Source organism: Dermochelys coriacea, chromosome 24 (genome assembly GCF_009764565.3).
Source record: "Dermochelys coriacea isolate rDerCor1 chromosome 24, rDerCor1.pri.v4, whole genome shotgun sequence".
NCBI classification, from domain to species: Eukaryota; Metazoa; Chordata; order Testudines; family Dermochelyidae; genus Dermochelys; species Dermochelys coriacea.
The window spans coordinates 8712643-8733759 of NC_050091.1; the positions used below are offsets into that span (position 1 = coordinate 8712643).

Below are 21117 nucleotides of genomic sequence, written 5' to 3' on the forward strand. Positions count from 1 at the left end.
CGCTGGGGAACCATTCGGCAAGGACAGGGGCTGACGCTGGTGGCTGGTCCCTTCCCCTGGCTGTTGCATTTCTGTGCAATTGACGTAGAAGCTCAGAATCTGCCACCCCCTCTCTGTTTTGCTGGCTCGGTGGAGCCTCGACTGATCCCTTCACCCTTGGGCAACCCTGCAGTGGGGAGTGTTTCGGGGGGACTTGATCTATTGCCTTCATCGGCCCAGCCCCATAATGCCCTGCAGCGGGAGCTGAACCCAGCCCCACTTCCGCCGGCCTCACAAACAGAAGCAACAAGGGGTAACTGCTCAGGCCGGCCCCGGCTCCCCCAGGCAGCAGATCCCCCACGCAACACATTGAGGCGGGCACGGCTTCTCCCCTCTTAACGCGTTAGTAATGACAAGACGAATGTGTACAAAAATAACCACTCTGCAAGCGTCACTGATGGGGAGAAAGAGTTGAGGACTGGGGCGCTGATCTATGAGGGCGTGGAGAGGTCTGGGGCACATGTGGAGAGCACGGACGGTCCTGAGCGCAACCGGGACACGCCTCAGTCTTGATTGTCCTGTTGGATCATCCAGTTCTCCAGCCCCTATAAACCTGAAGGTCCTTGCTCCTTGGTTAGGATTTCCATAGGTGCCTAAGGGAGTGAGGTTCTTCCAGGCCCCCATTAGTTACAAACCCCCAACTCCCATAATCTTTTGCTGGCTGAGAAGGAGGAGAAAGGCAAGGCCCCCTCCCACCCCCCTCACAGCTTCCCCTCCTCTATCAGCTTGTTCAAGCCCTGGCAGATCTTCTGCAGGTGGGGCCGGTAGGGCTCCCCAGGGCTGTAGAGCTGGCTGAGCAGATCGTCGTTGGCAAAGTGATCAAAGATGTGGCGGATGCGGCTGTGGGACTTGGCCGTCAGATGCTTCTCCACCAGCTGCAGCAGCATATCCCGGCAGTCCTGCAGCAGCTGGGTCAGCACGCCTGGCTCAAAGGTGAACTCCACCTCGTAGAAGCTGACGGCCGTCATGGCACCCTGGTGCAGCTTGTGTTTGAACTCCTCCGCCAGGCCCAGCTCGCCAGTGCTGAAGCGGTTGTTGCGGTACAGCACGCTGATCTTGACAGCCACCTTGATGAGGTTCTTTATGACCTTCTGGGCCTCGGCCCGGTTCTGGGTATGCAGCTTGGAGACCCGATACAGCTCGTCCAGGATCTCGCTGCTTGTATCGTCCAGGAATACATTCACCACCGACTTGCTGGCCATGTGGCTCAGGATCTTCTTCTCTGCCTGCAGGGCCAGGTTCCTGGAGCTGAACGTCTCCATTGTGGCTGCAGGGAGAGTAAAGAGATGCTGCTGTTACGGGGTGTGGGGATGACAGAGGGCTTTGTGGTGAAGGCTCTGGGCTGGGACTCAGCAGAGCTAGCATTGAGTCCTAGCTCTGCCCAGGGCATCTTTCTGTATTTATATGAGGAGCTACAGAGGGGATGTGGACAAATTGGAGAGAGTCCAGCGGAGGGCAACAAAACTGAACAGAGGGCTGGGGCACATGACTTACGAGGAGAGGCTGAGGGAACGGGGATTGTTTAGTCTGCAGAAGAGAAGAGTGAGGGGGGATTTGATAGCAGCCTTCAACTACCTGAAGGGGGTTCCAAAGAGGATGGAGCTCGGCTGTTCTCAGTGGTGGCAGACGACAGAACAAGGAGCAATGGTCTGAAGTTGCAGTGGGGAAGGTCTAGGTTGGATATTAGGAAACATTATTTCACTAGGAGGGTGGTGAAGCACTGGAATGGGTTACCTAGGGAGGTGGTGGAATCTCCATCCTTAGAGGTTTTTAAGGCCCGGCTTGACAAAGCTCTGGCTGGGATGATTTAGTTGGTGTTGGTCCTGCTTTGAGCAGGGTTGTTGGACTAGATGACCTCCTGAGGTCTCTTCCAACCCTGATCTTTTCTGATTCTACGAGTGTATCGTGCTGTAGTGCTGATCTGGGGGTGTGACACCCTTTCTTTCCACTGACCTGAGCGACTCCTTGAGGGGCCAGCTTCTCTGCCCCAAGTGCTCTAGAGGTCTCCCTTCCATGGCCTCACCTGGCTTGCTGAGTGTCAGATCGCTGACTGCATGACGCCAAGGGAGTATCAGCACTAACTTTGTTCACCTTCCCATGGGCTAGGGGCTAATGACTGGAATGCAGGAGCCCTGAGTTCTATCCCATGCCCTATCCTGATTTGTGGGTAATTCTCGCCTTTCTCCGTGCCTCAGTTTCCCCATCTGTAAGATGGGGCTGCTGCTGCTGCTGTCCTCTTTTAAGGGCTAAGGAATTTTTGTTACCATCATTCCTTCTCCAGTGACTCCCCTCCATCACTCAGCAAACATCTGCTTTCTGTGTGTCTTGTGGACTCCTTTACAGACTGTGATTTGGGGTCACGGCATACAGCCCCTCTCCTCTAGTGCCCTCCGCATCCCACCCCCTTGCGGTTAGCAGCCCCATGTTCTTTTTCTGCCATTGCTCCAGGGCTGGACGTGTTGCATTGGGCCAGATAGTGGGGGCTGGAGGGGGGAGGGGATGTGGATCACACCGTCCCAGGGCAGCCCTAGCGGAGGGCACGTCTCACCTGGGGCTCGCGGATGTCTCTGACGCTTAGCAAAGTGCTGATGAGACACGGCCACCCCAACGCAAAACTGCACACAGATGTTCTGCCTGAGTTCCATTTGCAGCAAATTTATTCCTGGTGAAACCAGAGGCCAGCGGGGTTAATTGCCCTCCATGCCAATTTATACCTGCTGAGGATCTGGCTGAAAGACAGACCAGGGCACAGCTTGGGCGGACACAGGACACAGCCATGCTGCTATTGATCAAATCCTGCTGCTGCCTTGTCTTGGAGGGGATGCCCTTGGAGCGTGAGCGTTCAGTGCCTGGCTCGACCGAAGCGGGACCAGTTCAGTGGGGTCATCAAGGCTCAGCGCTGTTAACCGGAGTTTTGCCCACTTCTCATTTTGGGGTTGATGGCATTTATCCACGTCTCGTCTCAGGACTGAAGAGCTGACTTGCTCCTCCAAGAAGCCCAGCTCAGCTGCATGTCCCCCCACAGCTAACGTGCGTCTCTACCAGCTGGTCGTGCTCAGCAACAGACAAAGCACGGAAATTGTGGCTTGTCAAAATCTGCGGTGAGCCCGCCGGTGCTCGGCACGTGTGGATCGACTGGAGACATCTGCTGACTGTTACACTGTATGATTCCTACAACTTGACGTAATTGGCTAGACTAAACCCATTCAAAATCAGGGCATCTCTGCACCCCTTGATGCCACCGATGCCCCTGCGTGGCCTAGAACACCTAAAAGGTTAGTTTACCCACTTCTTTTTTTTACTGCTGGGGCAGTGAATGAATGACAGAGGCTTCTGAGGTGAGGATTTGCCAGGAACTGGGCTGAGACCCCCAGCTCATGACACAGATGCCTTCTTTTGCACTGTCACATCTCCTTTGCAGCAGTGCCAATCGAGTCACGAGAGCGCCCCTGGATGTACAGGCCTTTAGGGGTGTCAGAGTCCTGTTGTTAAATCCGGATCTCCCTCTCTGTGTGATGCAAACTGCTAACCCCATGCTGTGCCCCAGAGTAGCCTCAGCACTCTGTTATCAAAGCGCTCTACAAAAGAAGGGCAGTGTGGTTATCCCTGTTTTAGCGATGGGGAAACTGAGGCAGATTGGGAAACTGAGGCAGATTGACTTTGCTTGTGGAGCAAGCTGGCATGGTGGGAGGGCACTGGGCCCATAACCCAGATATGAATGGAGCAAACCATTCTCTGCTAGCCCCCACCTCTTTCTGAGATGAAGGATGGTCCAGTGGTTAGGGTACTAGCTTAGCAGACCTAGGTTCAAGTCCCTCCTTTGCCACAAACTTCCAGGGTGACCTTGGGCAAGTCACCTAACAGCTCAGAGCCTCAATTTCCCCATCAGCCCAATGGAGATAATTACCCTGCGTCACAGGGGTGTTGTGGGGAAAAATACATTACAGATGGTGAGGGGTTCAGCTAATAAGGTAAGGGGACTAGCTAAGTCCATAGAAGACGGACAGAACGCTTTGCCTCAGAAAAGAATCAGCTGTTTAGATGGATAACAAAGAGCATCTGCAAATGCACTGGTCAAATTAAAACTAACAGCCAGGATTTTCTGTCTTGAAGATTTAGAGTTCTTTAACTTCCGGGGGGGCCTGATTCTGAGAGAGCGCTGAGCATGCGTCCCCTGCCAAATCCCGGTTTCTTAAGGGGTGACTTTAGCACAAGTGTCGTGATTTTAGGTATTTTTCTTCAAGCCCCGGCTCCTGGAATCCTGTGATTATACAAGAATCCCAGCTTTCATTTAAAAACAAAGTGGGTTTCTAGCCCTTGTGGCTGCAGAGAAAAGCTGGATCCCCACCTCCAATGGCTCAAAACCCTGAAGTTGAATAAAAAAGCTTCTTCCCCCAAATGTATTCTTTGTTTTTAAAAATCTCACGAGTTTTAAACCAATCTTGTGATTGGGGTGGGGTGGGGAACCTGTTTCATGACTTTTCAACTGCTCAGCTGGGCACCCCAAAATCACTAGTCACCCTTCCAAGTCTTTGCCCCTGATATTTGCTTTCTGGTGCTTCTATCCCCCCCGCCCCCCACCAAAAAAAAAAAAAGATTGCAGACTGAAATGCAGCCACCTCTGGTTCTCAGCACACAGCAACACTAAGCAACTTTAGGCCAGGAAGCACCAAAGACTACATATAGAATGTGGCTGAAATCGCAGGGAGGGAGAGTGCCCCCTACTGAGGCCAAAGAGCCTGGAGAAGGACATGCTATGTGGAGGGAGTGTGGTCTAGTGGTTGGAGCAGGACGCCTGGGTTCTAGTCCCAGCTCTGGGAAGGGAATGGGGTCTAATGGTTAGAGTGGGGAGGGGGACTGGGAGTCAGGATTCCTGGGTTCTATTCCTGCTCCCTGCAGCACAGCGCCCCCCGCCCTGCATTGGAGTCAGCTGGGGACAGCTCAGCCCCACAGCAGTGGCCCTAGTGCTGCTCTGCCTGGATTGTGACATGGCTGCATCAATCGGGCTGAAAGGAGGAAGAGGAGTGTGGATCAGCATGGAAGAGGAAGGCTCCCGGTTAGTCTGCCTGAGGGGCCCTGCTGTGAAAGGGATGGGGGACAGTGCCCCTGTCAGTTTAATGGGGCCCCCGGTGGCTGGTATTGTTTGGATAATTACAGATTCCTCCTGCTGGCTTTGTGTGTGCTGGGAAGGGGAGGAAAGACGAGCTGCTGGACCGGGGGGCCCCATCCTATGATAAGCCGTGAGCAGGGCTGAAGCCAGAAAGGGCTGGAGACGAAACCCCTGATTGGCAGAGGAAGGGTGGGCTTGGCCTCTGCAGATCTTAGTTCTATTTCTGGGTCGGCCCCACTCTGCCTGGGTGGTTAAATCAGAGCATCTCTCTGTGCCTCAGTGCCCCACCTGCAGAACGAGGCTTGGCTCCAGGTCTCATTTTGAAAGAGAATAGCGCCCCCGAGTGCCACACTGGGTCCCCATCAACTGGGAAGGGAGAGCGCCCTCTACTGAGCCCCCAGCCTGCTCCCTGCAGCACAGCGCCCCCTAGCGCCACACTGGGGTCAGCGCTGCCTGCAAAGGGACAGCCCCCCCATTAGCGGCCCCCATGCTCCCTGCAGCACAGCGCCCCCTAGTGCCACACTGGGGTCAGCGCTGCCTGCAAAGGGACAGCCCCCCCCATTAGCGGCCCCCATGCTCCCTGCAGCACAGCGCCCCCTAGTGCTGCACTGGGGTCAGCACCTACTACCAAAGGACAGCGCCCCCTATTGGTCCCCCTGCAGCACAGCACCTCCTAGTGCCGCACAGGGGTCAGCAGTGACCCAGGAGGGAGAGTGCCCCCTACTGAGCCCCCCCTCTCTGCAGCACAGCGGCCCCTAGCGCTGCACTGGGGTCAGCACTGACTGCAACTGGACAACGCCCCCTATTGAGTTCCCCCCCTCTGCAGCATAGCGCCCCCTAGCACCGCATTGGGGTCAGCAGTGACCCAGGAGGGAGCACACCCCCTACTGAGCCCCCCTGCTCCCTGAAGCACAGCGCCCCCTAGTGCTCAGGAGGATAAATGCAGCAATGAGTGGGCCCGTGGCGCTGGGGGCGGGACAGGCACCTCCTTGCTTGAGGACCTGTGAGGAGCAGCGGGTGAAGGGAGCCTGAGGAAAGCAAACGCCCCAGCTCTGCAAACTCCAGCTCAGGTCGAATCCCACCTGTCCCCTTCTTGCCGCCATGTGGGGGAACCACAGTCGCAGCCCCCTCCCCCATACAACTCACCATGAAACAGCCCCTCTCTAGTTTGGAGCCCTGATTCTCAGAGCTTCATGGGTCACTGGGCACCTCTCTCCTGTAGGTTCCTTGGGAGTTCGGTGCCTAAATATCTTTGAGAAGCTGGGCCTTGATTCCTGCACTTGGGGCAGGGAGGCCTTTAATCCGCCTTTATGTTCCCCCAGGTCCCGGGCTGCCCAAGGCCCTTGTAAAGCAGGGCAGCCCGGGGGAGCCTCGTCCTAATACAAGGGGGAGGGGGGAGCAACTGCTGGGGTGATGCAGAGTTGGGAGGCTTTGCAAAGGGGATGGTGCAGCGATGCAGGGGTGGGCGGGGCTAAAGCAGGGGGTTGGAGGCAAGGGCGCTGCAGGGCTGGAGCATCGGCATGGTTGGCACTGCAGGGGGATGGTGCAGTGTTACAGGGAGGGGGTGGTGCAGAATCAGAGGGCATTGCAGGGGGATGGTGCAGTGTTGCGGGGGGGTGCAGTATCACGGGGCATTGCAGGGGGATGGTGCAGTGTTACGGGGGGAGGGGTGGTGCAGGAGGATGGTGCAGTGTTGCAGGGGATGGGTGATGCAGTATCGGGGTGGGGGGAGAGGGGACGGCACACCAGCACAGGTGGAGGAGGAAGCAGGGGGCAGGTTCTGCGTGCATCTCAAGAGGCTGTTTTGGCAGCGCTGCCCACGCAACCCGTGTCTTTAGGCCTCTGGCTCTCCTGGCTTTGGCAAGGAGGGAAATTCCCAGCATGTGGCAGAGCTTGCAGGGAGGGAGCCGAGATTGCCACCCCATTTGTGTCACCAGAGGCTACGCTGGATCGATACCCTCCCTCGTGCTTCCGAGCCAGATGGACAGAGGCTGCCCGCCCTACCTCCCTTACTGCAAAGCTGCCAGGAAGTGCCTCTTACCGCAAGAGAGTTGCAAAAATCAGCATGAAACAAACACTTTCTCTTCCCCTATGTATAAGCCCGGTCACCTTGCAAAGAACTGGGCAATCAGACTCTAGATTTCTAAGACAGCAGCACGGGAAGGCCCCAACCATCCTCCAGGCTCCATCGTGCTCGGTGCTGCACAGGCACTTCCTGCCCTGAACGGCTGGCAATTGAAATAGATCAGATTCCCATATTAGCCAAGTGGGGAAACTGAGGCACGGAGCAATCCTGTGATAGGTCCAAGGGCAGAGCGAGGCATTGAACCCTCTCGAGTGCTAGCGAGAGCGCTGCTGACACCGAGGCCAGCCTTCTGGTTGGGCTGGGGAGCTTAATTAATGTTGGCGAAGCTCTTTGAGATCCTTGGTTAGAGATTGTTAGAACAGAAAGTTTCTCTCTCTCTCCATCTCACGCACACACAGCTTTACTTCCTGTTTTTCTCCTTGCCTCTTAGCATAACAGCTGTGTCTCTTCCTGAGCCCAGGTCTGGTGCTTTCCAAAGAGGTCAGATTTGTCCAACCCCTGTTCCATCTTCCCCATTGTCCGTTTGATTAAGATGATGTCATGGGAGTGTAAAGGGGGAGCATGACCATCTTGGCACGGATGAGACCAGGAAATGGGGATTCTGGTAACAGGGGCCTTCCCTGGCTTACGGCCAGGGTGGGGGGCATGTGGGCCTTTAAGTTCAAACAGCTTTTTGCTAATTTAGGATCATTAAGAAAATTCTTAGTTTTATTATATTATTAGCCCAATTGAAAATGCTCAAAAGATTTGAGAGCAGTCGTCAGATTGGGGGTGAGGAGAAGATAGCGCTGAGATGCAACTCAGGCTCCGCCCATCAACCCCCAAGCTCCTCCCACAATCCTATGATCAGCGGTGAAATAGTTAATATTATACACCACCATCATCAGGATGCAGTTAGCAAGCCACTGAGATAATCGAAGTAGCTCAGACACCACTGACCAACCCCAAGCTCCTACCACAGTTGCAAGGCAACTGGATATGTTGGCTAAAAATGTGACCACCAGTGAAATAATTAACCTCATTGACATTTATATAATAACGATAGGATCCAGAGTTAACAACCTATTGACATAAATGGAGTAGTCCAGACTCCACTCACTGGCACCAGGGCAACTGGATGCTTCCATAAAAAGGTGCTCAGCAGTGAAATAGTTACCCACTGTGACACTGACCCTCTCATCATCGTTATGGTTCAGAGTTAACAAAGGAATTCACATGAATGGGGGTAGTTCAGGCCAGCTCCACCCACCAGCCTCAAGCTCCTCCTGCAACCCCAAGCTTAGCCCACAGAAAGCAACTGAATTTTTTTGGCTAAAAAAGCAGTTAACAACCTTAGCATTTGCACCAGCATCATTAGGGTTCAGAGTCAACAGCCTGCCAAGCTAAAGGGCATCACTCGTGCCCTCGTTCTGAACTATCGATTCAGGCTGCCCTGTCTGCAGACTCAGGAAGCCAGCACTGCCGAGGGTCACCCTGGGGATGTGATGTGATGAAATGGATATGCAGGTGCAGAGAGCTCCACAGCTGCTTGGCTGTGCTTTGGTAGCAGCAGGATCCTCTGCATGCTGAGTCAACCCTCTGCCCTGGGGCTTGGATAACAGCAGATTTCATTCGGCTGGCTGAGTGCCTGCATCTCATCCGGGGAGACTGGCAGCCCTGCTGAGCCGATGCTGTGGAGCGGTGCAGTCAGCCGTCCTGGCAAATCGCAGGGGAAGGACAGATACTTGCTATGTGTCACTCACTGGTGTAGCTGCCGGCGGCTGATCCGGTGAACATGATCATTGGAGACAACTAGCTGCATGCGCCATGCTGCTGCCTGATTTCCTCTGTTACTGGAGTCCTGCGTCCCGTCTCCCACTCCGGCCCTGGCAAGGGATGGGGCCTCCCAGCTCTCGGCCAAAGAGCTTGGAGAAGAACATGCTGTGTGGAGGGAGTGTGGTCTAGTGGTTGGAGCAGGATGCCTGGGTTCTAGTCCCAGCTCTGGGAAGGGAGTGGGGTCTAATGGGGGGGGGTTGGGAATCAGGATTTCTGAGTTCTATTCCTGGCTCTGGGGAGTTGGGGTCTTGTGGTTAGTGAAGGGGGCCTTAGGGATCAGGACTCCTGGGTTCCATCCCTGGTTTGAGGAGGGGAATGGCATCTACTGGGGAATCAGGACATCTGAGTTCTGTTCCCGGCTCTGCCGCGGAGGCTGTGTGACCGTACACAGGTCACTGCCTTTCTGCTTGCCCTGGTTAAACTCTTGCCCTGTAGCACAGAAGCTGCCCGGCAGTGCAGCCTGCTCCCCTGCGCTGCCCAGTGATGCCTTCAGCAGATGCATCCTCTTCCCCCAGCCTCCAGAATCCCCTTCTGCTCCTGGAAGGATACAGCCATTTGGGAGGAAGCCGGGGCGGCCAGACCAGGGGGCCTGGAGAAGTCGTTTGTTCCGGCGGAGGGGAATGCTAGCCCTGCAAGCTGGCTTGAGCTAAAGTGGGGGAGGGAATGGGGGATGGATGGTGGGCTCTGCAGGGCTGTAAGCGGGTTGTCCCCGCTTGGGGCTTTTATCCTGTACAGTGGCAGTGGTGTCTAGTGGTTACAGCAAGGGACTTGGGAGTCAGGACTCCTGGGTTCTCTGTTCCCACATCTGCCACTGAGTTGCGGTGTGATCCCTTCCCTTTCTACCTGCATCCCCGCAGGCTACCTGCACCCGTGCAGGGCCCTGTGGGAGGAAGCTTGCCCGGAAGCTGCCTGGGCTGCACCTGGTCTGTGGCGAGTGGATGCTGTGGTCCAGCTGTATGCTGTCCTGGGGCTGACCCAGACGCCCCTTTGGGGGCACCGCTGTGGGTGGCTCTGTCTCTGAGGTGTCGCTCCACCCTTTAGTGCCAGGTCACAGATTCAGGACCCACTGGCCATGCCCACCATCATTAGGCATTACAGTCAAAGCGTCCCCCTCCACATGGCCTGGCTGCGCTTCACAGTGACCCTTGACGGGTCAGTTTCTCGCTCTGTTGCTAATCAATTTCACCCTCGCTGGGTTTCCAAGGCTGCAGGGGAGTGTAACCTCTGGCAGAGAGGCCCCCAAGCCAGAATCGGAACCATCACGCCGAGCCAGCCGCCAGCCCTGCAGACTCCGCCCGCTCAGCTAAAACGGGAAGCAGCCCCGAGCCCCCGGGGTTGCAGAACCAAGCCAGCAAGGATTTGCAAAAGCAGCTCTTGAGCCAGTTGCCTGGCTTGGCCAGCATCCTCGTGGCTCGCTGAGGCCAGTCTTTGCTGCTTGCCATCCCCTCTCCGCCCATTACAGGAGCTGGGCTGATTATTTCGTCTGGGCTTTGCCCTCTTTCTGTCCCATCTCTGTCCTAAAACCATGATGTTACTGAGCCCCTGGAGGGCAGTTAATGAGGTGAGTTAATCGGGCGGAGAGATTAGCATAAAGCCCAATTAATCAGCTGGGCAGCAGTGCGTGGGTCCTGACTGAGTTGACAGGCCCCACTAATGGGATAATGTGCCCTCCTTAGACACCATGCAGTATTGGATTTGAGTTGGAATTCCTATGGACTGGGGCGCTAATCTTGCCTAGTGGTTAGAGCACTAGGGGAGTGGGAGCCAGGACTCCTGGGTTCTGGAGAAGAGTGTTTTTAGTAGTTAGAGCATGGGCGATTTGACATCAGGACTCCGGCTTGCCCTGGGACCTTTGGCCATCACTGTGCCCCTGGACCTCAGTTTCCCCATTCGTACAGAGGTGATAATCCTGACCCACAGGGCCTTTGCAAAACTCCTAAGAGCCAGTGCAGACCTTGAAGCCACAACAATCCTCCTGAGCACTTTGCAAACACAAACTCAGCCTGCTGCCAAACCCCCGGGGAGAAAGCCCAATTATCCCTGCATTACACCCAGGAAGCCTGAGCCATCCAGGTAAAGTGACTTGCTCCCCGCCCCATGGTGAGTCAGTGCCGGAACTGGAATGAGATTCGCAGCCTCCCGCTGCCCCCTCCCAACCTTCTGTAGGGTCTGAGACTTCCTCCCGGGGCGGAGCCAGCCAGGATCTCAGCCAGCGGGGACTGGAGGTGCCAGCCCGCGGTACGGTTAGTCACCCCCACTGGGGTCTGATAGCTGATGGTCAAGACTATCCCCTGCATGTGCCATCGCAGGGTAGGGCTGGGAATGGTGGTCCCTGTCTCTGTGCGAACAGCACCATGTTCCTCACTGGGCTCCCACCGAAGCCAGATGGGTCTGCAAGGAAGTGACGCTCCTTAAGTATACAGATGGGGTGTTTCTGGGCCTCCACCAGCCTGACTTGCTGCCACACAGCCCTGAACGTGGGCACAGGGTGGTGAACTGCAGCCTCAGCAGCCTGGAGGCAAACGCTCAGCGGAAGGAGAGTTCAGGCAAGGGAACAGCTGGGAAATGTCACTGTCATGCCGGCCCCACTGCCAGCAAACCACAGCAAACAGGAGTCTGGATGTGTCACAGCTGCAGCACTGTCAAGTGGGCACAGCGGGGCAGTGCCAACCCGGACGCCTGGGTTCTATTCCCCGATAGAGGGGAGAGTGTTAGCTCGTGGTTAGAGATGGAGAGTCAGGACTCCGGTTCTATTGCTGGTGCTGGGAGGGGAGTGAGGACTAGTGGTGAGAGTAGGGGACTGGGAGCCAGGACTCCTGAGTTCTGTTGCTGGTTCCAGGAGGGGAGTGGGGTCTAGTGATGAGGGCTGGGGCCAAGGAGCTAGGACTCCCGGGGTCTAGTCCTGCCTCAACCAATGACTTGCTTACAGCATTTTGTTCAAGTTACACCCGCTCTATGCCTCAGTTTTCCCCAGTATATAATGGGGACAATGATCATTCCAGGGCTTGTGAGGCATCTAGGATTTCAGGTCCCTGGCGCAAAGACACCCTGAGGTGTCAGGCATGCTCTGACTCAGCTCCATGGTGGGCAAAGGCCCAGCGAGTGGCTTCACTACGTTCACAAACACGTCTCCCAGCTGCGGGCACCACATACAGCCCAGGAGACCAAATCGCCTTCTCAGGACGGTTTCATTTAGTTGCCTGCCTATTAATATCCCTGACAAGCATCCAGCACAGCGATCGGACATCAGAAAGCTACTGGGCTTTCCCACGGGGATACCCCACAGAGGCAGAGTGCAAAAGCTCAGTAATAATCAGACCAAGCTTTTGCCATCAATGTACTTCCCCAGGGAGGTCAGTATCGTCATCCCTATGTCACAGATGGGGAAACTGAGGCACGGAGCCCCCCCCCCCGCAGCAGGGCCAGGAATACAATACAGGGCCCAGGCCAGTGCACTAAGCACTAGGCCACACTGCCTCCCTGCGATGGGGAACAGGACATCTGCCATCTTGGCTGCCATGCTGGGAATTGAAGCAGGGATCTCAAAGCACCAGCTCAGGCTGAGGCGCTAGGCCGGGGGCTGTAACTCCACTGACCGGTGGGCTACCAGCGTCTTCGCTAGGGCGATGTCCTGTTAACCCCTCCTCCCCTGCCCACGGGGAGAGCAATGCACCCAGGCTCCTCTCTCTACTCTACCAGCAACTGCCCCCCGCACCCCACCACCGACTGCTCGTGCCCCGGCCGCCCGTCTGGGGTGCTAGGTGGCTTTAATGCCGCCACCGACACAGCTACCTGTGCCATTATTGGGCTTTGCCTTGGCAGGCCCGAAGCCCCGCCACGCTTGGGGTTTACTGCCCCCTATGGACCAGCAAATGGCTGAGCCTCCCCAGCCCCACTAGCCTTTCACGGCCCCCTGTGCTCCTGCTTGGGGGGAGAGGGGTGTGTGTCTCCAATGCACCTTGTGATGCAGGGGAGGTGGGTGCTGTGGTGCATTTATCCTGGGTCAGTGGGTTTGCTGAGATCTCCCTTCCCTCCTCCCTCAGCTGCTCCTGCCTTAGGCATATTGACCCATTCACAGCTGTCCGCCGGGGACACACATCCATCGCCTGGGGATCTAGTGTCCTTCACACTCAGAGGATCTGGGGTGTCCAGGGTGGGCAGCCTCCATTCTCCCAGTACTTCAGTTCTAGGGCAGCAGGGAGAGCCTTTGGCTCCCTCCACGCGCCCCCCCAGCACCGGCCTGCTGCGCGAAAGGCAGAGGAGCGAGACACACGTGTCTGCTCAGAAGCCTCCTGGCCTCCCCCCCGCCCCCGCTTCTGGTCTCAAGCCCAGCTTCCCCTGTGGGCAATGCAGCCTGGTTAAACCTTTCCCAGCTGGGGGCTTCCCACCCAGGAGTCCTGACTCCCAGCCCCCTGCTCTAACCCACTGGGCCCCACTCCTCCCCCAAGCCAGGAATAGAACCCAGGAGTCCTGACTCCCAGCTCCCCTGCTCTAACCCACTAGACCCCATTCCCCTCTCAGAGCTAGGACTAGAAGCCAGGAAACCTGGCTCCCAACCCCACTGCTCTAACCACTAGGCACCATTCCTCACCCAGAAGTGAGACCAGAACCCAGGAGTCCTGACTCCCAGCCCCCTGGCTCTAACCCACTGGACTCCATCCTCTCCCAGAGCTAGATAGAACCCAGGAGTCCTGACTTCTTGCCCCCTCCCTGTACCACCCTTAGTAGGGCACTGACCTCCCGCAGCCAGCATCCTCCCCCCTCCCCATCCTTCCCCTCATCTCTGGCGCTCCGAGGTGCATTTGGAGAGGAGGCAGGGCAGGAGTGTCTGGGCGAGGAAGGAAGCGAGCGAGACTCCTGGCCCTGTTGCGGTGCTAACCTGTGCCAGGATCCAGCCCCGTGTCCCAGCCTGATCTCCAACCACCCCCCATTCCATCCTCGGTGACTCAGAGCCGCTGCCTGTCGCAACTCGTTATGGCAGAAACTGAACTGAAAACGACACCCCCCATTCCCCGCAAACAGCCCTCGTTCATTCCTGATGCACCTGGTTCCCAACGGGATGGGATGCCCAACGCGCCCCCCTCGCCAGCGCAGTAGAAACTCACCGCGTCCCCGGCTGTTGCCCGCCGGCTCCCCCTGCTCATACAGGCTCCCCCAGAGCAGGCTTTGGCATGGAGGAGGGCAAAAACCCCAATCGGCAGCACACTGACCGAGATAACCTTAGTGAAACTTCCTTGAGGAACCGTCACTGGGGCCCGCCCTTGTCAGCTGACGGAGCTGACTTATTTCGGGGCTTGAACTGCTCCCTGCAGACACAAATAACAGCCGGCTGGCAGGCAGAGTGGGTCAGATTCGGGGGAGATTTTTGTTTCCTCTTTAAACTTCCTGAGATCTTTGTCTTGAGGCGCTTTGGCCTTGGTTTGGCTTTGGTTCAGCCTGATCACGCTAAGACAAAGAGCCTTCACCCATCTGCCTGATGATCACAACGGGGCTGCAAGCATCAGCCCCTTCCCACCATGGTGGCACTTTTAATCTCCCTTCAGCAGAGGGGGAAATTGAGGCACAGAGAGGGGAAAGTGACTTGCCTTAGGCCATGCGATGAGTCACAGAGCTGGGAACACAACCTGGGTGTCCTGACTCCCAGGCAAGTGCCTTACCCACTGGACTACATGGCTGGCCTTAATTTTGTTAATTTCATTATATAGATTGGGAAACTGAGGCACACAGAGGGGAAAGTCATTGTCCAAGGCCATATAGCAAGTCAGTGGCAGAGTCCTGAATTCCATTCCCTCTTCCTAAGGACCAGGCCCTATGCTCCCTCCAAGAACTGGGTCTAGAACGCTGGAGTCTTGACTCCCAGCCCCCCGATCTAACCACTAGACCCCCACTCCCCTCCCAGAGCCAGGGATAGAACCCAGGAGTCCTGGCGCCAAGCTCTCCCTGTTCTAATCATGAGACCCCACACCCTTCCCAGAGCCGGGACTAGAACCCAGGAGTCCTGGTGCCTAGTGCCACTGCTTTAAGCACAAGACAAGTTCCTTGCCTTTGCTGAGCAATGCTGGGCTTTGAAGCTAGCCCATCCGAGCTGAGGCAGCGTGGCTAACGAATAAGGTACCTTGTGCAGGGGTTGGATTCCCAGGGTGGGGTTGGAGTCAGAGAAAACCCTGCTGGGTTTGCATGGGCAGGGCACCTACTGTTCGGAAATGCCAGCATTGAGTCTGTAAACTGGGCACAATGGACTTACCCCGGGAGTGGGAGGTTGTGGCAGGTAAAGACCTCAAGGCATCATGCTGGAGGGGCCATTGGCCACACAGAGCCTGACAGAGCCCTGAGCTGGCACACCTGATCCCATGCTGCTTTCTGCTAGGCCAGACCCCTCCTGCCTCTTGTCTCGCCAGGTCACACCATTGCTTCAAGCTCAGTGCCCCCCCCCATCTGCCCTGACCCCTGGATCAGCCAGCCACAGACCCCGGAATCCTGTTTCCTGTAACTTCTTGTCTGGCCCTTGACAATACATACTGCTGTGGAAGGCAGCCCCCATCTCCCCTAAGTGCATGGGGAAGATTTCTGCCTGGCTTCAGCTTGCATGCCCTGAATTAGAGGTGCTGCTTCCCAACTGGTTGCTTCTCGCTGGCCTGGCTATTCCGGAGAGGGAAGGGAGCTCAGACACATGCTGCATCCGGCTGCCTGAGATCCATGTGGCCACGTACCTCTGCAAACGTGAGTAGCAGGCCATGGCGGTGAGCTCCGGTGCCCGGAAGACTGAGCACCATCAAGCCAAATGGCCATCCTGTGGAGTAATCCAGGGGGTAACGAGAAGGGGCTGGAGCAGTGACCAGGCAATCGGGCCCTCCGGCACGGGGAGCTGCTGCTGAGTCCTGCCAGCCCTGATTACGACCGGTTGCCCAAGGCCCAATAATTGACTGTCTGGAAAGGGTTGATCTCCATCATGGGCCGTTTTTAGAGCTCTGCTCTAGCTCCACAGAAGGCAGTTCTCCGGTCCGTGCCAGCCAGGATGATCACAGCGGTCCTGTCTGGCCCTTCCACTCCGGGGCTCCAAGGCCCACCGGAGTCAATGGAAGTTTGCCTGTTGATCTCGGGGGGCCCTGCACCAGGCCCTAAACAGAGCGGGGCTGAAATATATTCCGCTGGCTGAACCGCAAAGGCTGGGCGAGTGAGTAGAGCACTGGGCTGGGGTTCTGGTCAGTTCACTCTGGGAGCTCTTTGGGGCCGGGGTTCTCTTGCCCTTGTGCGTGTGTGCAGCACCTAGGACCCCCGGCCTCTCCCATAATAACTGCAATCTACAAACGCTTTCATCCCCGCCTCCCACCCAATTGAATTCCCCAAGAAAATAAAAGTGGTGCTGGGGAAACAATTGCTCATCAGGGTAGGCAGGGTGGTTAGAGCACTGGACTGAGATTGCGGACACCCTGGCTTCTATTCCAGGCTCTGCCACTGGGTGGCTGAAGCAGGTCACTTTGCCGCTCCATGCCTCAGTTTCCCCACCTGTAAAACAAGGCTAATGAGCCTGCCCTGCCTTGGAAAGTGCTTTGGGATCCATGGATGCTAAGGGGATGTGATTATTCCTTTGCAGGGAGCGGGATTCAGAGTATCAGGGACCCAGTCCTGTCCCATGCAGGCACCTGGGGAGGCCCGAGGACAAGTGGGGTGGAGGAGTGGGGTGGCGCCATGCTATTTAAAGCCCCAGCCCTTGATCTGCAAGTCAGCAGAAAAAAACTCCAAAGCAACACTTTCTGCCTAGCTTGTGCATTTGAAGTTTCTTCCTTTATCTGCCATCTGTCCCCCTACCTCCCCTATTTCCTCTTCGGAGTGTTCTCGCTGTGAAAGGCCAGCCCCGCTCTTCCTCTTGCAGTTCCTCCTGGGTTAGGTGTGGTTCCAGGGCTGCTCCGCCTGCTAGCTCCCCGGAGCAGCACCTTGGCACTGGGGTCTGAGAAGGAGCCTGACTGACCTAGATGACCCCAGATCCCATTGAGGTTTGGCAGCTCGGCTCTCCCAGCCTTGAACCCTCTGGGCCTCAGTTTCCCCCATCTATAAAATGAGGAAAATAATCATTCTGCCTTTCTCCCACTCTGTGTCTGCCTAGAGTGGGAGCTCTTCTGGCCAGGAGCTGACTCTCACTCTGAGTCTCAGCAGCGCCCAGAAAATGGGGTCTGTGCAGCGCCCGGCACAACGGGGTCCTGATCTCGGTCAGGTCTGTGCAGCGCCCAGCACCATGGGGCCCTGATCTCGGTCAGGATCTGTGCAGCACCTGGCATCTGGGTCAGGATCTATGCCGTGGCTGGCACAATGGGGGTCCTCATCTTGGTTGGTGTCTTGAGATGCGACCGTCCTACAGATAATAATAGATACTTTCGATGGGGCCTAATGGGGTGTCTCCAACTTTAGCGAGATCCAGAAGCACCCAGAGCTGTGCAGGGCTGAGGGGTTGTCCCATCCGGATGGAAACTGTACCCGGTTTCAGTTGGGCAGTGAGATCCAGCCATACTCTGGGCACTAACTCCTCCCGCCCCCCCAAGGCTCCTCCTCCCTCAGCATCTTCTCAATCATTAAGAAAAATAGAGCTTGGCCTGAGTAAAGGATGAATGGTTCCCCAGGCAACGGGGCGGTTTCCTGCCAGCTTCCTGTCTCATGTGATGGCATCTCACAAGGAAGGATCTGCTGAGCGCTTTGGCCCCCGCGTCCTGAGCCAGGGGATTCGGCTGCAGCTGGGGCAATCCCGGGGGGATGCCGCGCTGTCTGTCACCGTCTCCCACCCACCCCTCTCAGCCTGGGGGTCACGACCCACCACGGCCATCCAAACAACGTGGCGAGCGCCCTCCCTTGTGTCACAACCCCCAACGGTTGTGACCTAACCCCGAAAATGCCAAGCAATGCCTGCCTGAGTCTGCATACATCCTGGCACCGGACTGCTAAGGCAGGGCTGCTTGCCAGGGGGCAGGGGTTGCCACCTCTCAGCAGGCTTCGGGGAGCCATAACCCACTGCTGAATAGACGGGGTGGGGTGGGGTGGGGTGGTGGTCAGGAAAAGAGTGTTCCAGTGTGGAAAAAATTGAGACCCATGGCCTTCGAGAAGGGCCATTGGAAGAGGTCGCAGTGGGTCCTGCTTTGGTGCATATCTGCCAACCATGTGGTACATATCTGCCAACTAAGATGGCATCTACCCATCCCTGTGCTACCCCACTGGCTGAGGGTCAAGGACTAGCTAGAATTGGTGCATCACCGGCTGATTGGGATGAAACCTGAGGCCAGCCTGCTTTCTGCTCTTGCTCTTTCCATGCCACCCTCACCCCAAGGCTGCAAAGGCCAGCCTGTCTGGGCCATGTCGAGCGACACTTTGGCACCAGGACTAGCACAAAGGAGCAGCTAAAAGGCTTAAGTCGTGGGGAAGTTACATCTGTGCAGGTTCAAGACATTTATCTGGGTCTTGTCATTAAGGCACAGCCCTGGGCTTCAGGACACCTGGGTTCCAGCCCTGGCTCTGGGAGGGGAGTGTGGTTTAGTGGTTAGAGCAGGTGGGTCAAGACTCCTAGGTTCTATCCCCAGCTCTGGAAAGGGAGTGGGGCTAGTGGTTAGATCAGACAGGGCTGCAAGTCAGGATGCCTGGTTTCTAGTCTGGCTCTGGAAGGAGAGTAGGGTCTAGTGGGTAGAGAAGCAGGGCAGCGAATCAGGACTCCTGGGTTCTATCACTAGCTATCGGAGGAGGGTAGGGGGCTAGTAGTCAGCATTCCTGGGTTTTATTCTCTGCTCCAGCAGCAGAGAGGAGCCTGGTGGGGAGAGGAGGGAGGCTGGGAAGCAGGATTCCTGGGTTCTCCTCCCAGGGCTCAGACGGAGTGGGGCTAATAGTGGAGTCAGGACTCCTGGTCCAATTCTCAACTCATTCATGGTGTGACCTTAGGGGAGCCATTTACTGCCGTTTGTTGTGCCTCAGTTTCCCCCTCTGTACAATGGGGTGCTAACCCCCTGCTGCCAGGGGAACTGTGAGGCTGAACTGAACTCTCTGATATGCTTTGTGATCCTGAGCGTTTTAGAGACAGGCAACGGGGTAGTCACCATGACTACTCCATTCATGTTTGCTGCGGGAATGAATTTCCTGTCGGGGGGAGAGGGGGTATGGGCTGAATCTGACCCAATCTGGCACCACGCGGCTTCCTCCATACCCTGCACTGATCCAACTCATTGTTAACACCAGCCCTCTGGCTGAGGTGCTGGGGCAAGTCGCAGGTAATGGATGGTGGCCACTGGTTGCCTACAGCCCAAGCCCAGTAGCCAATGGGGTGTCACTGGCCAGCTACTTCAGCACCAAGGACAGGGGCTGCTGAGCACCTTGAGCTACCCACCCCCCCCACCTCACCCAGGTCCCATCCTGGGGTTTCTGGGTCTCCATGTCCCACAATGGGAGGGGCTGGAAGGACAGGCCCAGGTGTTCCCCAGAGAGCAGGTGGAGCATGGGCAGAGGCAAGGCCAGCTGACCCCACCATGCACTCACCACCCCCCGCAGGCGGGAGGGGATCTGAGCCTCCACCAGCCTTTGACCTCTCTGCCGAGAAGCCGCCTGCAGCCAGTGTCTGGCACATGGGCCAGTGCTGGGTTGCTCGGGGTCAGTCGTCCAGGCTGCAGGCCAGGCAGGTGCTGGTTATTTTTTCCTCCCTGAGCCAGGATGCTCGTTCCCCTCGAGATGGGAGGAAGTCAGGGGTATACAGGAAAAAACAACCTGTGTCTTCACTGCACCGAGCCCAGCCGGGCCAGGGAGCCGGACAAAGCCCAGAGAGCTGAAGCCAGACACCGGAGGGCCTCACTTGCGCCCCTGCAGGAGGGGACTCGCAGCCCAGCCTGGAGCAGCCTCCCGCTCTGATGGCAAACGGCGAGAGAGAGACGGGAAGGAGGCAAGGCAAAGGAGTGCACATGTTCACACTGGGCCTTGCATGTACACACTCAACCCCCATGTGCATATGCAAACACCCTGTCGTGCATCCGCACTCACCCTTCACATGTATCTAGGCACCCCCCCATCTGCATACACCCCCACACATGTGCATATCCACACCCCCATGTGAATACATAATCACCTCCACATGTGTACATATGCACATGCATCCCCACACACTGACACACATGTGCATATGCCCACATCTGCATACACATGTGGGCATATGCACACACTACACATGTGTGTATAGGCACACGCACACTAAACATGTGTGCCTATGCACCTACCTTCACCACCACTCCCAACACACATGTACTCTCACCCCCCGCACATTTGTACATGCACACCCCCATGAGACCCTTAAACTCAGATGGATTCACCCCAAAGCATAAGTGCATATGAACACATCCATAACAAACCCTCAAGCACATGTGAACTCACCCATCCCACGTGTACACACGCATACAACCCCCCACACATGTACCCACTCACCCACACCCATCTCAGTGTACACATGACACATGCGCACGCACACGTGTCTACCCTCACGCACTTAAGGGGCCAAAACTCCAGTGGGTGTAGATTGTCCCAGCTCCATTGACATCAGTGAACCTGGCCTACACTGTCACATGCATGCACACGTGAACATACACACACACCTGCGCAGTCACACAAACAGACACAGAGCCGCAGCCCCAAACACACACACACACACCGTACAGTATAAGCTCAAGAACTTCGCCCCCTCCCTCAATGTGGAGAGGAAATATACAACCGCTTTTTACCCCAAGTTATAACTGGTTTGTGATAAAGCAAAAACAAAATTATGAACTACAAAAGACAGATTTTAAATGATTATAAGGGACAACAAACCATCAAAGCAGGTTATCTAGCAGATAAACAAAAAAGCAATCTAAGCTCAATAGACTAAAGAGATTGGATATGAGTAGCAAATTCTCACCCTAAATGATGATTTAAACCGGCTGCAGGTTCTTAAAGGGCAAGCTGCACTTGCTTGAAGCTTAAAACCCCAGGTATTCCTTTCACAGGCTAGAAATCCCTCTAACCTGGGTCCAGCCCTTCCTGCCAGTTCAGTGCTTGTTCCTTAGGTGTTTCCAAG

At 56.2% G+C, this 21117-nt stretch overlaps 1 protein-coding gene across 2 annotated transcripts; it reads right to left on the reverse strand.

Moving 5' to 3' along the window:
• Positions 1-360: 360 nt before the first annotated feature.
• On the reverse strand, positions 361-14307 carry TNFAIP8L2 (TNF alpha induced protein 8 like 2). 2 transcript variants are annotated; one of them, XM_038383180.2, is made up of 2 exons: positions 14156-14307; positions 361-1306 (listed from the first exon to the last, which is right to left on the reverse strand). In XM_038383180.2, exon 2 carries the CDS (start codon positions 1299-1301, stop codon positions 741-743), a length of 561 nt encoding a protein of 186 aa, XP_038239108.1. In that variant the 5' UTR covers positions 1302-1306; positions 14156-14307; the 3' UTR covers positions 361-740. The 2 variants fall into 2 exon arrangements, with proteins under 2 accessions (XP_038239108.1, XP_043357817.1); XM_043501882.1 differs by lacking the exon at positions 14156-14307 and adding an exon at positions 8978-9216.
• Positions 14308-21117: the final 6810 nt, after the last annotated feature.